We start from the raw sequence: 18,646 nt of genomic DNA on the forward strand, positions 1-18,646 counted from the left end.
TGTGTGCTTTATGCTCGCATGACTATGCAATCACTCCGCCCCCGCTCCTCACGGTTTGCAAATATGCCTCGCAGAAGGGGAGGCAGTTCTTTGTGAACCCGGAAGCGAGGAGTTCCTGGAGGTTGTGACACGTGCCATTCAGAAACTGGATATAGCTTGGCTATCTCTCCCCGGGTGTGGCATTTTTCCTTAAACCCTCGACATTACCCACCAAGCCTCTGCGCACTACCTCGGTGCTGGTGGGTAAGGCTATGCCACAGCAGGTCAGGCCGCTGGATGTCTGCACACCATGTTGGTGCTACAGGCATACCAAGCTGAATATGGGAGACCCTTTGGGTGGCCAGTTTTCCGAGATCCGCCCTACAGCGGATCTGGCACTACGGGCCACAAAAAAGACCGCTTAGACCATTAGCCGGTCTGTGGCCACCCGAATATGCTGCTCGGCGGGTGCAGCCCTAACCCAGCACTTTGCACCGCCAAGTGCAAAATGGAGCATCGCGACGCGCTCTCCCACTGTGCGGGATCCAGAGACTGCTTGGGTTCATGGCAGCAGCGTCTAATGTCATTCCACTTGGCCTCCTGTACATGAGAACCCTTCAGAAGTGGCTCAAGGCCCAGGGGTTCTTTCAGAAGGGCAATCCCCTCCGCACGATCAAGATCACATGGCGATGAGTCATGAGTGGCCTCTGGTCTATGGAAGAGTCCCCAACTACGGTGGCACATCAATTGCCTAGAAATGCTGGCCGTGCTTCTGGCTTTGAAGCACTTCCTCCCAGACTTAAGAGGCCATCATGTGTTTATCTGCTCGAACAAAACTTCTGTAAACTTCTGTGCTTGTGCACCCTTTACAGTCTCGTATGCCAGATCCTCCTGTGGGCACAGGGGAAGCTCCTCTCCCTCAGAGCAGCTTATATCCCAGGCTGATTCAACAAAGCAGCAGACACCCTGTTGAAACCGGAGAGTGGCGCCACCACCCTCAGGTGGTGGAGCACATTTGGGAGAAATTTGGCAAAACCCAAGTATACCTGTTTGCATTTTTAGATACAGTGAGGAAAATAAGTATTTGAACACCCTGCTATTTTGCAAGTTTTCCCACTTAGAAATCATGGAGGGGTCTGAAATTGTCATCGTAGGTGCATGTCCACTGTGAGAGACATAATATAAAAAAAAAAAAAGTTCCAGAAATCACAATGTATGATTTTTAAACTATTTATTTGTATGATACAGCTGCAAATAAGTATTTGAACACCTGAGAAAGTCAATGTTAATATTTGGTACAGTAGCCTTTGTTTGCAATTACAGAGGTCAAACGTTTCCTGTAGTTTTTCCTCAGGTTTGCACACACTGCGGGAGGGATTTTGGCCTTATTGGCTTTAGGTCTGAAAACTGGCTAGGCCACGCCAGAACCTTGATATGCTTCTTACAGAGCCACTCCTTGGTTATCCTGGCTGTGTGCTTTGGGTCATTGTCATGTTGGAAGACCCAGCCTCGACCCATCTTCAATGCTCTAACTGAGGGAAGGAGGTTGTTCCCCAAAATCTCGCAATACATGGTCCCGGTCGTCCTCTCCTTAATATAGTGCAGTCGCCCTGTCCCATGTGCAGAAAAACAACCCCAAAGCATGATGCTACCACCCCCATGCTTCACAGTAGGGATGGTGTTCTTGGGATGGTACTCATCATTCTTCTTCCTCCAAACACGTTTAGATGAGACCCAAAAGTTCTATTTTGGTCTCATCTGACCACATGACTTTCTCCCATGACTCCTCTGGATCATCCAAATGGTCATTGGCAAACTTAAGACGTGCCTGGACATGTGCTGGTTTAAGCAGGGGAACCTTCCATGCCATGCATGATTTCAAACCATGACGTCTTAGTGTATTACCAACAGTAACCTTGGAAACGGTGGTCCCAGCTCTTTTCAGGTCATTGACCAGCTCCTCCCGTGTAGTTCTGGGCTGATTTCTCACCTTCCTTAGGATCATTAAAACCCCACGAGGTGAGATCTTGCATGGAGCCCCAGTCCAAGGGCGATTGACAGTCATGTTTAGCTTCTTCCATTTTCTAATTATTGCTCCAACAGTGGACCTTTTTTCACCAAGCTGCTTGGCAATTTCCCCGTAGCCCTTTCCAGCCTTGTGGAGGTATACAATTTTGTCTCTAGTGTTTTTGGACAGCTCTTTGGTCTTGGCCATGTTAGTAGTTGGATTCTTACTGATTGTATGGGGTGGACAGGTGTCTTTATGCAGCTAACGACCTCAAACAGGTACATCTAATTTAGCATAATAAATGTAGTGGAGGTGGACATTTTAAAGGCAGACTAACAGGTCTTTGAGGGTCAGAATTCTAGCTGATAGACAGGTGTTCAAATACTTATTTGCAGCTGTATTATACAAATAAATAGTTCAAAAATCATATATTGTGATTTCTGGATTTTTTTTTTTTAGATTTTGTCTCTCACAGTGGACATGCACCTACGATGACAATTTCAGCCCCCCTTATGATTTCTAAGTGGGAGAACTTGCAAAATAGCAGGGTGTTCCAATACTTATTTTTCTCACTGTAAATCACACTGTCCCCTGTGGTTCCCCCTATATCCTCCAGACCCACTGGGACTGGATGCCATGGCACAAACGTGGCCGAGGCTGTGCCCTTTATGCCTTTCCCCTGTTGCGCTGCTTCTGGGAGTTCTGGAGAGAATTCGCCGGGACAAAGTCCATCTCCTCCTGGTCACCCCACGGTGGCCAGGCCGTCCATGATTCACAGACCTGGTGGCCCTCCTTAAACAGCCTCCATGGGAGATTCCTCTGAGGAGGGATCTCTTCTTTTAATCAGTGGGAGCAATAGCTCACCCCCCTCCTGAGATGTGGAAGCTGTGGCTGTGGCCCAATTATTTAGGCACCATATGGGATTCAACCCTTTTCCCCTGGCAGCAGTTTCCAATGTGATTCCACTTGGCACATGAGACCCTTTCAATCCCAATCTGCTGTGGCACATCAATTGTCTACAGATTCTGGCTGTGCTTCTAGCATTGAAGCATTTCCTACCATACCTCAGAGGTCACCATGTGTTGATCTGTTCTCGTATTTCAACCACCAAGGGGTCTGTGCTCACGCCTGCTGTAAAGGCTGGCACGCCAAGTCCTCGTGTGGGCACAAGGGAAGCTGCGCTCCTTAAGAGCAGCATATATCGTGGGCCACCTACTCGATGCAGCAGACGTCCTGTCAAGACTGGGGTTAAGCCCTGGGGAAAGGTGGTAGAGCAGATCTGGGAGAGATTCGGCAGGGCTCATGTAGACTTGTTTGCGACTAAAGAGACGTTGCACTGTCCCCTTTGGTTCTCCCTTACTGCCCCAGCCCAGCACTGGACACTTATGTCCACAGGACAACTCCGAGGAGGAAATCGGAACAACTGCTCGTTTGCTACGGCCCTCTGAGGAGAGGCCTCCTTGCGAACAAGCAGACATTGAGTGGGACATTGAGCAGGATTGTCGATGCTATCGCATCTACCTATGAGTCATCTGGTCACCCAACTCCATTCGGGGTCAGAGCACACTCGACCCGGAGTGTTTCAGCCTCTAAGGCTTGGTCCTCTGGAGTGTCCCTCCAGGACATCTGCAATGCTGTGAGCTGTTCCACCTGCTGTTCTATAACCTTGACCTCAGTGCCCCTCCATCCTTCGACCTAGCTTTGCCCAAACACAGTGGTGAGTCTGGCAGTATTGGACACTCATTTCCAAAGCTTTGTTGATGCAGCTCGAGTGCCTGAAGGGGAACATCTCTAGGTTACGTATGTAACTCTAGTTCTCTCAGGGAACGAGACGCTACGTCTCCATGCCACACTGTCAGCATCCCTGTAGCACTTCTCCTATCAGAAGCTGGTGCCAGCTTCACTTCATGTGCTTTTTATAGCTTCCTGGTCGTGACATCACATTTTACATTTACATTTATATTTGCGGTATTTAGCAGATGACCCTATCCAAAGGGACATACAAAAGTTCTTTAAATCTATAGTAAAAAATAAATCTACAATGGTACGCCAGATTACAAACTTAATATAAATATAACCCTAGAATTCTACAAACTTGGAAAGTGCTAATTAAGTGTTTTAGGAAGAGGTAGGTCTTCAGTCATTGCTTGAAGATAATCAGGGACTCTGCTATACGGACATCTAGGGAAAGTTCATTCAACCACCTTGGTGCCAGAACAGAGAAGAATAAGTGTACTTACCTCTCATTCTGAGAGAAGGTTGTACCAGTCGAGTAGTGCTGGAGGATCTTAGACAGTGTGGTGCAGTGCGAGATGTGATGAGGTCACTGAGGTAAGATGGCACTGGTCCATTTTTAGCCTTAAAGGCAAGCATCAGTGTTTTGAATCTGATAAGTGCAGCTACTGGAAGCCAGTGAAGGGAGCGCAGCAGTGGGGTGGTGTGGGAGAACTTGGGTTGATTAAACACAAGTCGTGCAGCTGCGTTTTGGATCATTTGCAGTGGACAAATAGCGTTTAGGGAAAGACCTGCCAGCGGTAGAGTTGCAGTAGTCGAGTCTTGAAATCACAAGAGACTGAACAAGCACCTGGGCAGCCTGTGTGGACAGAAGGGGAGAGCATAGAGTCATGAAGTGTTATTTGGAGATCTTGACATGGAGATTAATCACCTGGGATGATCAGCAGTTCTGTTTTGCTGGGGTTGAGTTTTAGTTGGTAAGCACTCATCCATGAAGATATGTCTCTCAAGCATGCCGAGATCTGAGCGGAAGCTGTGGTATCTGATGGAGGGAAAGAAAAGATTAGTTGAGTGTCATCTGCATAGCAGTGATAAGAAAACAAATGTGAGGATATGACTTCACCAATGGAGTGGGTATAGAGGAAGAAAAGGAGGGGACCAAGAACGCATTGGACACATTAAGATAAGATATACCTTTATTCGGCCCACAGTGGGGAAATTTCTCGACAGTGGGTAAATTTCTTTACACAAGTGATTCAGAGCGAGGAAAATCCCAAAGCGTTACCTCAGGGAACTAGTGTTACATACGTAACATAGAGACGATCTTCTATCACTCTTTGACTGGTCCAGCTCCAGGGTAGGAGGTAAGTATTCATAAAGACACTTTTCTGTTCTGGGACTAAGGTCATGGAATAAACTTGCCCAGATGACCAAACAGCTGAGTCACTGGCTTCAAACAACAGTTGAAGACCTGTCTCTTCCTGAAACACTTGGACTGTTTCCTATTTTGTTTTATGGCTTTAGGTAAAAAAAAACAGAATTCCTCCTGTAGCGTCTGGTACAGGTCATTTAGACTTCATGTCCCAGGCATTCCTTTTAACCTATGACATCTACATCTCAATCAAAAGGTGAAACTTTTATTGGGGTGGTGTATAAGTAAAGTGTCACACTCCCCCCCCGGAAGACTGATAACACAAGCCAGTCTCTATACCACACACACACACACACACACACACACACACACACACACACACACACACATACACACACCACCCCGAAAACCAGATAACCCCCCTGGCCTCTCTGGTTGAATTCACAGCGACCCTCAGACCATAAAACAATTCACTCGGAACTCGGCCCCAGTACGTCTGTTTGTGACACACACACATATGCAGACACACACACACAAAGGGAGCATTCTTTTATTAATTAAATAATAAATAGAATGTCCCATTTCACATGATACAAACATACATCTTGTTTGTATCTTCTACTATAAATAAAGCAAGTGTTTAACTCTACATCAATAATATTCAAACCTTAAAATGTTTAGTAATATAACTCTGTGTTAAATGTTGTTTCTTTTCTTCTTAAGGCTTGATTGACTTAGAATTATCTGTTCTTTACTTTCCTGACAACGGTGCATTTTATTTATCAGAATACAACATTGTATTAACATCAGTTAATTACTGATCTCTGTAAGTTAATGTACCTCTGCCTTATACTGTCATTCCCTTTCATGTTTAGTATCCAAATGACCGCAAAATTATCTGTTTCTTTATTTTTCAAATAATGGTACATTTTATCATGAAATGTACCATACCGTCTTAATTCACTTTGAATAAAACTTTAAAGTCCTCCAAAAGCAAGTATAGCCGGAAACCATGCCCACAGATGCATGAACAAAGGAAGTTTTTCCCTCCAAAATTTCAGGCCATAGCATTGGCCATTCCCCCAAGGATGGGTGGGGTTCAGGACCTTTAAAACATCTTGAACCCAACTAATCATAGTCCAGTCAGAGTGCAGTCGGGTCCAGTCAGAGATCAGTCAAGAGAGCAACTCGCTCACTCGGCTCGACCGAAGGCTCGGACCCCGGGCCCGGCGTCTGGGGCCCGATGGCCTGGAGAGTCGGACGCTTCGAACAGCTCAGCAGCAATTTTTCGGGACGAGATCTCAAATCTCTTTTGAGATCTTCCAGCAAGCTTTATCTTCAAAACACCAACTGCTCTGATCTTCAGGAGAAGCTGGAAGAACATCTGACTCCATCCTAACCGACTCGTCCAAGATTCTTTTGTCTACCGCATCCGGACTCTTGTGCAACAAGTCAATGCAAGTAACCGGTTTACCAACTAATTTAGATGCGTGTTAAGTTTGAGCCCCTTAATATTAAGGCAATTTAAATTTCCGTGACGATTTCTCAGTTAGGATGTGATTAATTTGAAGTAAGCTGCCCTTTCCTCCTTTTACCTCCTTATTCCTTTCCCTTCCTCCTTTCATAATTTCAACTTTCGTTTATTTTATTTTATTTTAATTTAATTTTATTTTCTTTATTTCTTTTTGTTTGTTTGTTTGTGTAGTTAGTTTTATGTTGTGTTTGTCTCATTCATTAAACGCCGTATTTTTCATAAGTGATCGTCTCTGAGTATGTTCCATAAATGCGAAGTTCCTGCAAACATCAGGTCTGAACTACATGCTCTATTTAATTAATTTAATTTACGGTATAAAGTAAAAGGGGGTTACATCTTTCTTGGCCAGGGAGATACCTCTTTTATAAAATTAATATAAAATTATACTGTCTGTTTGCCGGACGAACAGACAAATAAGTGTAATGTTAATTCCATTACCGTCAATTCAACTTAATTTAAATATTTAAGAGTAACTATAACACGTTATAATTACTTATAAATATTCCCTTTTCTTTGCGAGCTAAATTCGCTACATATAATGGTGGAGAATGCGGGCAGACTGTGCTTCCAACTATATACTCAATTTATCTGTATTATAAGTTTGTCCCTCTTATCCCCCAGTCGCTACACTCCCAACAGAGTTTTAGGCTGATGGTATCCTAAGTTTGCAACCTAGTGAACCAGTGGTGATTTATTTATTGATTGGGACTTTAAAGTGCTTTTGCACATCGCTCTAGATAAAAGTGTCTGCTAAATGCTGTGAATGTGAATGTAAGCGTATTCTTCTTCTTCTTCTTTCGGCTTCTCTCATTAGGCATTGCCACAGCGGATCATCCATCTCCACAACCCCCTGTCCTCTACATCTGCCTCTGTCACACCAACTACTTGCATGTCTTCCTTCACCACATCCATAAACCTCCTCCTTGGCCTTCCTCTTTTCTTCCTTCCTGGTAGCTCCATCCTCAGCATTCTCCTAGTGATATAACCCATGTCCCTTCTCTGCACATGTCCAAACCATCTCAATCTTGCTTTCCTCACCTTGTCTCCAAAACGTCCAACATGTGTTGTCCCTCTAATAAACTCATCTCTAATCCTGTCTATCCTCATCACACCCAACGAAAACCTTAACATCTTCAACTCTGCTACCTCCAGCTCCACCTCCTGTCTTTTACTCAATGCCACTGTCTCTAAACCCTACAACATAGCAGGTCTCACCACAGTCCTATAAGCTTTCCCTTTCACTCTTGCAGGTACCCTTCTATCACAAATCACTCCTGCCACTCTTCTCCACCCTGCCTGCACTCTTTTCTTCACATCTCTAACACACTCTCCATTACTTTGCACTGTTGAAGCCAAGTACCTGAACTCATCTACCTTCACCACCTCTTCTCCCCAACCACACCACTCCACTGCCCTCTCATTCATAGACATGTACTTTGTCTTACTCCTACTGAATTTCATTCCTCTTCTCTCCAGCATGTACCTCCACCTCAACCAGGTTCTTCTCAACCTGCACCCTACTCACTACAAATCACAATATCATCTGCAAACATCATAGTCCATGGAGACTCCTGTCTGATCTTTTCCATAAACCTATCAATTACCCCTGCAAACAGAAAAGGGCTCAGAGCCGATCCTTGATGCAATCGACCTTCACCTTAAACCAGTCTGTTGTTCCTATTGCACACTTATACTCCTTATACAATACCACAACTCCTCTTTTGGCACCCTGCCACATGCTTTCTCTAAATCCACAAACACACAATGCAAAATTGTTACCAGCACACTCTTTTTCCATTCCTCTGGTATCTTCTCACCTTGCAGAATCTTGTTAAACAATCTTGTTAAAAGCACCACTGCCATCTTATCTAAACATCTCCATGCTTCTAACCGTATGTCATCTATTCCCACTGAATTTACACTCTTCATCCTCTTAACTGCAGCTCTCACATCCTTCTTGCTAATCCTAACCACTTCCTGCTTCAACAAATCCACATCATACAACCTTCTCTCTCTCTCTCTCTCTCTCTCTCTCTCTCTCTCTCTCGCTCTCATTTTCTCATTCTTTAGCTTCTCAAAATAGTTCCTCTATCTTCTCAACACACTCTCCTCACTAGTCAACACCTTTCCATCTGCATCCTTTATTGCTCTAACTTGCAGCACGTCCCTCCCAGCTCGGTCCATCTGCCTAGCCAATCGGTATCAATCCTTTTCTCCTTACTTAGTGTACTTTTGCCACATCTCCTTGTACTCCTGCTTACTTTTCTCATCTCTCTGTTGATCCCAATTCTCTTTTGTCAACCTCTTTCTCCTTATGCTGTCCTGCACTTCCTCATTCCACCACCACATATCTTCCTTTCTCTTTTCAGATGTTACAACAAGTACTGTCCTAGCTGTCTCCCTTATCACTTCTGCAGTAGTTGCCTAATCATCCAGCACCTCTTCATCACCACCGAGCCCCTGTCTGACCTTTACCCTGAATCTCAAACTACAGTCTTCCTCCATTAGTTTCCACCATCTTGTTCTTTTTTAGTCTTCACTCTCCTTCTTATCTTCTTCACCTCCAGAGCGATTCCTCTCCTTAAAGCCATACCTACCCATCACCTCTGTTCCATTCAACATGCCTATTTAAATCTGTCCCAATTTCCAATCTTTCATTTCTAGGTTCACTGTCCACTACTTCATCTAACTCACTCCAGAATTTTTCCTTTTCCTCCATCTCGCAACCCACTTGTGGAGCATAAGCACTGATGACATTTATTATCAGCTTCAACCAATCCGGTAGGTTTGTGATCGGCATGTTTGATTTGGCACATGATTTACGCTGGATGCCCTTCCTAACGCAACCCTCCCTATTTATTTGGGACTAGCACTAAGAGTGCACTGGCTTGTGCAACCCTTATGGATGGGTTTTATATATATGCTTAAAACACCCCCTTAAAATCCAGTTCAAACCTGCATGCACAAAGGGGATGTATGGAATTACACTCTCAAGCCATGGTTCAAAAGGAATTCTTTTATGTGAATGCAAACCTTTTGATTATGAACCATGGCCCGGAACAAGCCCAAAATGTATCCTGAGACCACATTTGCATGTTCAGAGAATAGCCTTAGAAAGGAAAAAATATTACAAATAGCACATATGGTAAAACTAAATAAAACAAACCCATACTGTCAAAAGTATACAGAGAAGAAAGGCATTTTCTTAAATATACATTTTAAACTAAAGTTAGCTGTATCGTACTGCTAAATAAACATTTTATAAAAAAGTTGTTCTTCATTTCTAAATGTATACACTGAATATATGCAAAGTCGTTGGCCTATAGTGAATATCTAGCAATCATGCAGTCTGAATCCACAAAATAAGAGCGGTTCCTCTCTAAGGGTTTGATCGGATGTATATGATTACGTCAAAGTATGCACAAAGCCTCTAGAGTAAGTGTTTAAAATTTCAACAAAACCGGGCTTCATCCCTTAGTCTTCATCCCTTAGTCCCAGAGCCTGGACCAAATCTGTGGAAGGTATGACTCAAGAGTTGTGGATACAGTAATACTGCATTTTGAATCTTCTACATGTACATATTTTTATTAAATAACAGGTTAATTTTTAAAAGAAGAAAGATTTTTCACTTAATCCTGTGTAAAATATATTGTAAACAATTATGCTCTTTTTTTTCAGATGATAACATTGTACAAAAACAGCACAAGCAATATTGCTGAATTTGTCCTCCAAGGATTTACAGGAATTCCTGCTGAGTATCATGGATTGGTAGGATTCATTTTCCTCCTGATTTATCTGATGCTGGCATTTGGGAACATTTTCATCCTTGTATTTGTGGCATGTGAAAAAAGTCTGCAGAAGCCAACATATATTATCTTCTGTAACCTTGCACTATCAGATCTTGGATTTGGAACTACAATTCTGCCCAGAATCATGGCTAAATACTGGATGTCTGAGATCATATCAATCAAAGCCTGTTTTACACAATTGTTTTTAGTTTTTATTTTGGATACTGTGGGGTCCTTTAGTTTATATTATATTTTCATATGTGGCTATCATTATTTCAGTCATGAAAATAAATCAAATAAAGAGGGACGATATAAAACATTTTTAACATGTACTCCACAGCTGTTCATCATCTCCATGTACTATCTCCCTAGAAGTTTTGTTTATGTTGCATTTATTTTGGGGTATCGTTTTGAAACAAACCTCAATATTGCATTGATATTAATGTACGGTCTTTTCCCTGCCCTCATCAATCCACTTATATACTGCTTCAGGACAAAAGAAATTAAAGACACAATAATGAGGAAAATTTATCAAAGAAAGGTAAGGCTAAATCAAAAATTATATTTATCAAAATATAAAAAAAATATATTTTTCGGCTTAATTGATCAGAAGCATATATATATATATATATATATATATATATATATATATATATATATATATATATATATATATATATATTTCCACTGTGTGTATATATATATATATATATATATATATATATATATATATATATATATATATATATATATATATATATTTATGGTGGCTATTTATTATAAATTCGAGGTTTGTAAATATTATTTTCAAGAAAATGTCATAAATGTAAGCTGATTAAACAGCCATAAAGATTGTTAATCATGGGAAATATATTCTGTATCAAATGAAATCATAATTGGCTTCTGGCAAAATATTTAATTTATGTATGTAATGTGATTATACAATTAAATTACAATAAATGCACTGATTCCTGTACCTTGGCTATAACTTATTCAGTACTCAGGTGATACTTATTTATGTTTAAATAATTTAAATAGTAATTCTGAAACATTCCTCAGAGATTTTGGTCCATATTGACATGATAGCATCACGCGGTTGCTGCAGATTTGTCGGCTGCACATCCATGATGCGAATTTCCCGTTCCACCACATCCCAAAGGTGCTCTATTGGATTGGGATCTGGTGACTGTGGAGGCCATTTGAGTACAGTGAACTCATTGTCATGTTCAAGAAACCAGTCTGAGATGATTCGCGCTTTATGACATGGCACGTTATCCTGCTGGAAGTAGCCATCAGTAGTATCAGAAGATGGGTACACTGTGGTCATAAAGGGATGGACATGGTCAGCAACAATACTCAGGTAGGCTGTGGCGTTAACACAATGCTCAATTTGGTACTAATGGGCCAAAAATTTGCCAAGAAAATATCCCCCACACCATTACACCACCACCACCACCAGCCTGAACCATTGATACAAGGCAGGATGGATCCATGCTTCCAAATTCTGATCTTACCATCCGAATGTCGCAGCAGAAATCGAGACTCATCAGACCAGGCAACATTTTTCCAATCTTCTATTGTCCAATTTGGTGAGCCTATGCGAATTGTAGCCTCAGTTTTCTGTTCTTAGGTGTCAGGAGTGGCACCCGGTGTGGTCTTCTGCTGCTGTAGCCCATCCGCCTCAAGGTTCGACGTGTTGTGCCTTCAGAGATGCTCTTCTCCATACCTTGGTTGTAACGAGAAATAAATAGCAAACAAAGAAGTCACATAAAAGCTACCCTAAAAAAGTATGTTTTAAGATAGGATTTAAAAACACCCAGGGATTCTGCATTCCTGATCTTTGAGGGCAGGGAGTTCCACAGTTTGGGAGCCAAAGAAGAAGAAGCCCGATCACCCACAGTTTTTAGCCGTGTTTTTTGGGCAGTGAGAAGACCAGCTTCAGAGGAGCGTAGAGCACGTGAAGGTGTGTAGGGGATTTAACAGCTCACATAGATATTGAGGGGCCAGATTATTCAAGGCCTTATAGGTGAGCATGATAATTTTAAACTCAATATGAAAACTAACAGGAAGCCAGTGCAATTTTTCCAGGATAGGTGTGATGTGTTCCTTGCACTGGTCCTAGTCAGAATTCTAGCCACTGAATTTTGTACCAACTGTAATTTACTTAGGCTTAGCAAAGCATTACAGTAGTCAAAAAGTGAAAATAAAAATGTGTTGATCAACTTTTCAGCCACAGAGAAAGTCAGCATGGGACGTAATTTGCCATTTTTTGAGATGAAAAAATTATGCTTTGACAGTGCTACGAATATGATGGTCAAATGTCAAATTGGCGTCAAATATCACCCCTAAATTTTTTTGTTTAGTTTGGAATTGTAAAGCAGAGCCATCCAAACTTAAGGTTACGGACTCTGCTTTACACAGCTGATGAGGTGAACCAATAAGCATCACTTCGGTCTTGTCACTGTTCAGACAAAGATAATTTTCCGACATCCATTTCTTAATCTCAGTAAAACATTGAGAGAGAAAAGACACAGGCATATTGACATCCGGTTTAAAATGTATATAGATCTGAGTGTCATCGGCATAAAAGTGATAGTTAAGACCAAGTGATCTTAAAAGCTGGCCAAATGCATAAATGTAAATACTAAAAAGTAATGGGCCCAAAACTGATCCCTGAGGAACACCAGATTGTGCCACACCAACCTTAGACTTGCAATCACCCATCACAACAAACTGCTTACGGTCAGAAAGGTACTTAAGGACTTAAACCATACTAATGCAGATTCAGAAACCCCAAAGATAGTCTCTAAGCGGTTAATCAAAATTGCATGATCTATAGTGTCAAAAGCGGCACTAAGATCAAGAAGAATCAGTATAGATAGATGGCCGGAATCAGAAGCCATTAACAAATCATTAGTGACCTTAACTAACGCCGTTTCAGTGCTGTGGAGTTTACAGAAGCCAGACTGAAGTGGCTCAAAAAGATCATTAGTAGAGAGATGTAAAAGTAGTTGAGAAGCCACTGTTTGTTCCAAAATTTTGGCGAGGAATGGAAGATTAGAGATGGGACGAAAATTGTTCGGATTATCAAAGTTCATGTTGTTAGTTTTTGGTACTGGGGTGACAGCAGCAGTTTTAAGTGCTGCTGGCACAACTCCGGTATACAGAGAGTTATTGATAATTCTCAAAACAACAGGAGAGAGGGAATCAAAACAAGATTTAAAAAGACAAGATTGTATCGGATCAACTCCAACCAAGTTGCGTATTGACTGGGAGTCATGAACAGCAAAGTTAGAGAGACAGATACCAGAAAATGCAGACACACTTAAGGATGCAGTAGCAGTGTTAACAATGTGATTACGTATATTTACAATTTTGGTGCTAAAAAACTCCAAAAACATATTACATAGGTGAGTCGAAGCTGGAACATTAGAGAGGCTGTGATTTTTAAGCAGCTTATTGATTATGTGAAACAGTTGTTTAGGGTTTTTCTGATTATTGACAATTATCTGGGAAAAATACACAGATCTGGCTGACACCATTTCAACCTTATATTCAAGTAAGCTGACTTTCCAGGCCTGGTGATGAACCGTTAAACCTGAAATGCGCCATCTACGCTCCATTTTGCGACACAAAGCCTTCATTGTACGCAAATCATCATTGTACCATGGAGCAGAGCGTGCAAAAGCAACATATCGTGACTTCAAGGGAGCCAATGTGTCCAGGCCAGACAGGAGGATGGAGTTCAGCATAGAAACGTTATCATCCAGATCATCAGATAGAGAATCACAACTCAAAGAAAAGTCAATAAAGTCTGAAAAATAAGTGGGCTCAATAGATCTCCACTTGCGATAATTAATGATGCGAGAAGAGGTAGTGTTCATGACAGGTAACTCCATTTTAAAAAAGACATCCCGGTGATCAGACAGACCTAGATCAGAAGTTGACAAATGAGACACAAATGAACCGTTGGAAATCACAATGTCTAAAGTATGGCCTATGTCATGCGTAGGACAGTCCACAAGTTGGTCTAATTCAAAGCACTCCAATATGGACAAAATGTCTTTAGTTATTGTGGAGTCTTTTACAACCATATGGATGTTGAAATCACCCAGTAGAAGAATTCTTTCAAATCTGAGGCAGAGAAAAGACAACATATCTGATAATTCAGATAAAAAGTCTTTTTTTGACTTAGGAGGCCTGTAGACTGTAGCCACTGCAGTAGAAATGGGGGCAGAAACACTCAAAACAAGGCTCTCAAATGAGTCAAATTTGGGGGCAGCCACCAGACGCATGTTGACCTGTTGATTGTGTAACACAATGATACCCCCACCAGGTCAAATAATACATAGCCAGCAGGTGTTAGTTCATTAAAAAGAAGACCGTCAGATTCTTTGTGCCACGTCTCAGTTAAACAGACAAGGTCCAGCTTTTGTTCTAAAATAATGTCAGATAAAATGACAGCTTTGTTGTTGACAGAGCGTGCATTAAACAGTACTGATTTCGGCAGACACGAGGAAGGAGATGAATCCGATGCAACCTCCCAATGCCTGAGAGCTGATAAGTTATTAAAATTAACCCCTGAAGGTCTAAACGGCAGTCTATGGGGTTTGCGCAGATATCTCGGATAAGCGACAGGTTTAGATGTTGAGCTCTCACAGATCCGCCTTGCCGAGCGATGTATGCAATGATTAGGTCGCAATATTCCAACATGACTGCAGAGAGCACGTACATCTTTCGCAAAATCGAAATGTCTGTTCGGGTTCAACAACTGGTATGCAGTGTACCTGAGAGCCATTCGGAGAGGGTCCACATCAACAGCAGCCTCACAGCGGTGTAACAGTGTACGTCCTGGGCCAGGCAGCAAAACAGTAAAAGCCAGTAAACAGCACTCAGAGATAAAAGCAGAAATCCAACATGCGAAGCATGAATCCACATCATGGAAAAAAAATAAACAGGGGAGAATGAGCGGCAGCCAAAACGCGACAGCGTGCCCTTGTAACCGGAAGTCACCAACACACCAACACATCTCAGGGGCCACAAAAGAAAAGGTTGGTGATATTGGGGCTTAAAACCCTAAACTTCCAATTAGTAACTCATAGCCTTAAAAACTGAGCTTCCACTCCCCCATTGCATGCACTTGCAACTGTCTGTGGTGATTGACAACTGAAAGCGCCATTAAATTTGATTTCAAACATTTTGTGTGATTATTCCCAGAAGGAAATAGGAAATGTTAAATATTGCACACATCATAAATAGTGATTCTCACTATATAAATTAAAATAAACTAAAAGAACAACAAAAGAAAAAAAATAAATTATATATATATATATATATATATATATATATATATATATATATATATATATATATTGTAATGGAGATATGTAAACACAGTGGCCTGCTTGCAATTCACCATAAGAAATATGATAAATTATATATTGCTCTATAAATAACTACAATTTAGTACTGGTTTTCAGTGGGGAAGTCTTTGGGATGTCTAGAAACTCTAGTTAATATAAGTATGCCTGAACACCATTCTAATCCAATTCCTACCTGCATGCACAAAGAGGATGTATAGAATTACACAACCGGGCCATGTTTAATAAGGAATTCTTCTATGTAACCTGTAATTATGATCCCTGCCATTAAAGTAAAAAATTAATTTTGAGATCGCAGTTGAGTATTAAGAACAGGCATGAAAAAGAGTCTATCTGAGGTTAAAAACATTCTAAATGGATAAACCTAATTATTTATATTTTCAAGCATATCTAAAAGTGACATCCTGTCTGCACATGGTTGAATTTGTGCTGTGTGCCTGGTGGCCTCAAAGAAAACTGGCATGTAATAAACTACATGATTATTATTACAAACAATAAAAGCTTGAATTTGAAAAGCTGTCAAAAATCTACAAGACAAAAAAGTATATTTTGATAAATTTCATACATTACATATAATACATTTTAAAATAACATTAGCTGTACCTTACTGCTAAAAAATATAATGCCAAAGACTCTCTTTGTTTATAATAGTAAACTCTAAATAAATTATATATTCACTATAGGCAAATGATTCGAAACTACTTTTGGGTGTGATCAGATGTATACGACTACGTCAAAGTATCCTCAAAGCCTCAAGAGTAAGTGTTTAAAATCTCAACAAGACTGGGCATCATCCCTCAGTCTGTGGGCAGCATTGTAAGAGCCTGGACCAAAATTTAAGGAAGGTATGAATCAAGAGTTCTGGATACAGTGCTACTGCATTTTGTACTTTTTACATTAACATATAATTTCACTAAATCAAAGATTAATGTTTTAGCCTACAAAAGATTATTTACCTAATCTTGCGTAAAATATATTGTAAACAATTGATTTTTTTCTTGTCAGATGATAACATTGTACAAAAACAGCACGAGCAATATTCCTGATTTTGTCCTCCAAGGATTCACAGGAATTCCTGTTGAGTATTATGGATTAGTAGGAACCTTCTTCTTCTTGATTTATCTAATGCTGGCATCTGGGAACATTTTCATCCTTGTATTTGTTGCATGTGAAAAAAGTCTGCAGAAGCCAACTTATATCATCTTCTGTAACCTTGCACTATCAGATCTTGGATTTGGAACTACAACTCTGCCCAGAATCATTGCTAAGTACTGGACATCCGAGATCATGTCATTCAATGCTTGTTTTACACAAATGTATTTTGTTCATTATTTTGGGACATGCACATCATTTTTCATGGCAGTAATGGCCCTTGATCGATTTGTGGCCATATGTAACCCACTGAGATACCCAGTTCTGATTACACACTCTACTATTATGATTCTTTGTTCAGTTCTTTGGATAGGAGCCCTCTTTTTACTTGGTGCTATTACAGCACATGCCCTTAGTGTGCCTTACTGTGGCCAAAATGTTATACGTCACTGTTACTGTGACTATATTTCAATAAGTAACCTAGCATGTGCAGACGTAACAACCATAAAAACCACTAGTACTTCTATTGCTATGACAGTTTTGTGGGGTCCTTTATTTTATATTATATTTTCTTATGTGGCCATCATTATTTCAGTCATGAAAATCTCAAATAAAGAGGGACGATATAAAACCTTTTTAACATGTACTCCACAGCTGTTCATCATCACCTTGTACTATCTCCCCAGAAGTTTTGTGTATCTTGCATTTGTTATTGGATATCGTTTTGAAACAAATCTCAATATTGCATTGATAATGGTATACAGTATTTTCCCTGCCATCATCAATCCACTTATATACTGCTTTAGGACAAAAGAAATTAAAGACACATTAATGAGGAAAATAAAGCAAAGACAAGTGAGGGTAAAATAGAACAGATTTATCTTTAACTGAAAAGAAAATTATACTGTACTTGATCTGTGACAATCTGGATGTGGATTAAACATTGTTTCAAACTGTTTCTGACTGTTTCAAAGCCTGAATCATGGATTTCCTATCAGACCTGTTACACAATGCAACTTTATTTTTCTCATGCTCCATGAGCTGCTATATTTTTTAAGGATCAAGAAAACAAGCATACAGTAACATTTAGTAAAATATGACTTGCTGTGATATATTTTTCTTCCAGATTCTGTTGCTATAATAGCAAATTTACCAATAATCTGCTTGATGTTTTTTCTATATCCATAAAAATTCAAACAATACAAATCGATATTTATCAAAAACATTTTACTTTGGAAAACAACCTGGATGTTTTATAACACCTAATGATTCCAGATTGTTGCTAATTTTACTTCATTAACAACAGTGGGTAAATATATATAATTTAGATACATTTGCAATGAAATTGAAAGCACATTTAGGATTTAGGTTTAAATGCCAAGCATCTCTGTTACTATTGTTCAAAGTTGTTTTAAATATTTTCTAAATTTTCATTGTAAGTTTGAGGCATTGTAAGCTTCATCAAGCTGGAATTTAGTGTATTGCACCTTTGTAATTATCTGTAAGTGTTTTTTAAATGTTGCTAAAGCAGCCACTTCAGTGTCAGGTTTGAATTAACATCACAGAACTGTTCATCTATGGTTGTTTTAGTATAATACACAACTCAGCCAGAACTTGACAATAGAGCACTTTATGCAAAAGGAGCCCAGCCTCCTGCCTTTCATAACATTTCTTTTGCAACATAATTTGCAAACAAAAATATATATCCATTAATTGAATTGATTGATTTACTTGATTTAAAATTCAGGCCATCACAAA

The 18,646-nt window shown here is 40.3% G+C and overlaps 2 protein-coding genes across 2 annotated transcripts; both read left to right on the forward strand.

Annotated features, from left to right (window-relative positions):
* Positions 1–10,044: 10,044 nt before the first annotated feature.
* Positions 10,045–12,367, forward strand: LOC124394319 (olfactory receptor 2AT4-like). The gene is made up of 4 exons (XM_046862460.1): positions 10,045–10,062; positions 10,306–10,616; positions 10,695–11,027; positions 12,340–12,367. Exons 1-4 carry the CDS (start codon positions 10,045–10,047, stop codon positions 12,365–12,367), a joined length of 690 nt encoding a protein of 229 aa, XP_046718416.1.
* A 2,505-nt stretch (positions 12,368–14,872) lies between these two features.
* On the forward strand, positions 14,873–17,758 carry LOC124394747 (olfactory receptor 2AT4-like). Its single transcript, XM_046863180.1, has 2 exons — positions 14,873–14,883; positions 16,825–17,758. Exons 1-2 carry the CDS (start codon positions 14,873–14,875, stop codon positions 17,756–17,758), a joined length of 945 nt encoding a protein of 314 aa, XP_046719136.1.
* Positions 17,759–18,646: the final 888 nt, after the last annotated feature.

The sequence above is a fragment of the Silurus meridionalis genome, chromosome 12, assembly GCF_014805685.1.
Source record: "Silurus meridionalis isolate SWU-2019-XX chromosome 12, ASM1480568v1, whole genome shotgun sequence".
NCBI classification, from domain to species: Eukaryota; Metazoa; Chordata; class Actinopteri; order Siluriformes; family Siluridae; genus Silurus; species Silurus meridionalis.

Excerpts from the sequence above, each read along its gene's own strand:
- LOC124394319 (XM_046862460.1), top strand. Across the intron at positions 10,617-10,694 it reads AAAGCCTGTTTTACACAATT|TCATGAAAATAAATCAAATA; the intron begins GTTTTTAGTTTT and ends TCATTATTTCAG. Across the intron at positions 11,028-12,339 it reads TTCGGCTTAATTGATCAGAA|TGAGAAGACCAGCTTCAGAG; the intron begins GCATATATATAT and ends TTTTTTGGGCAG.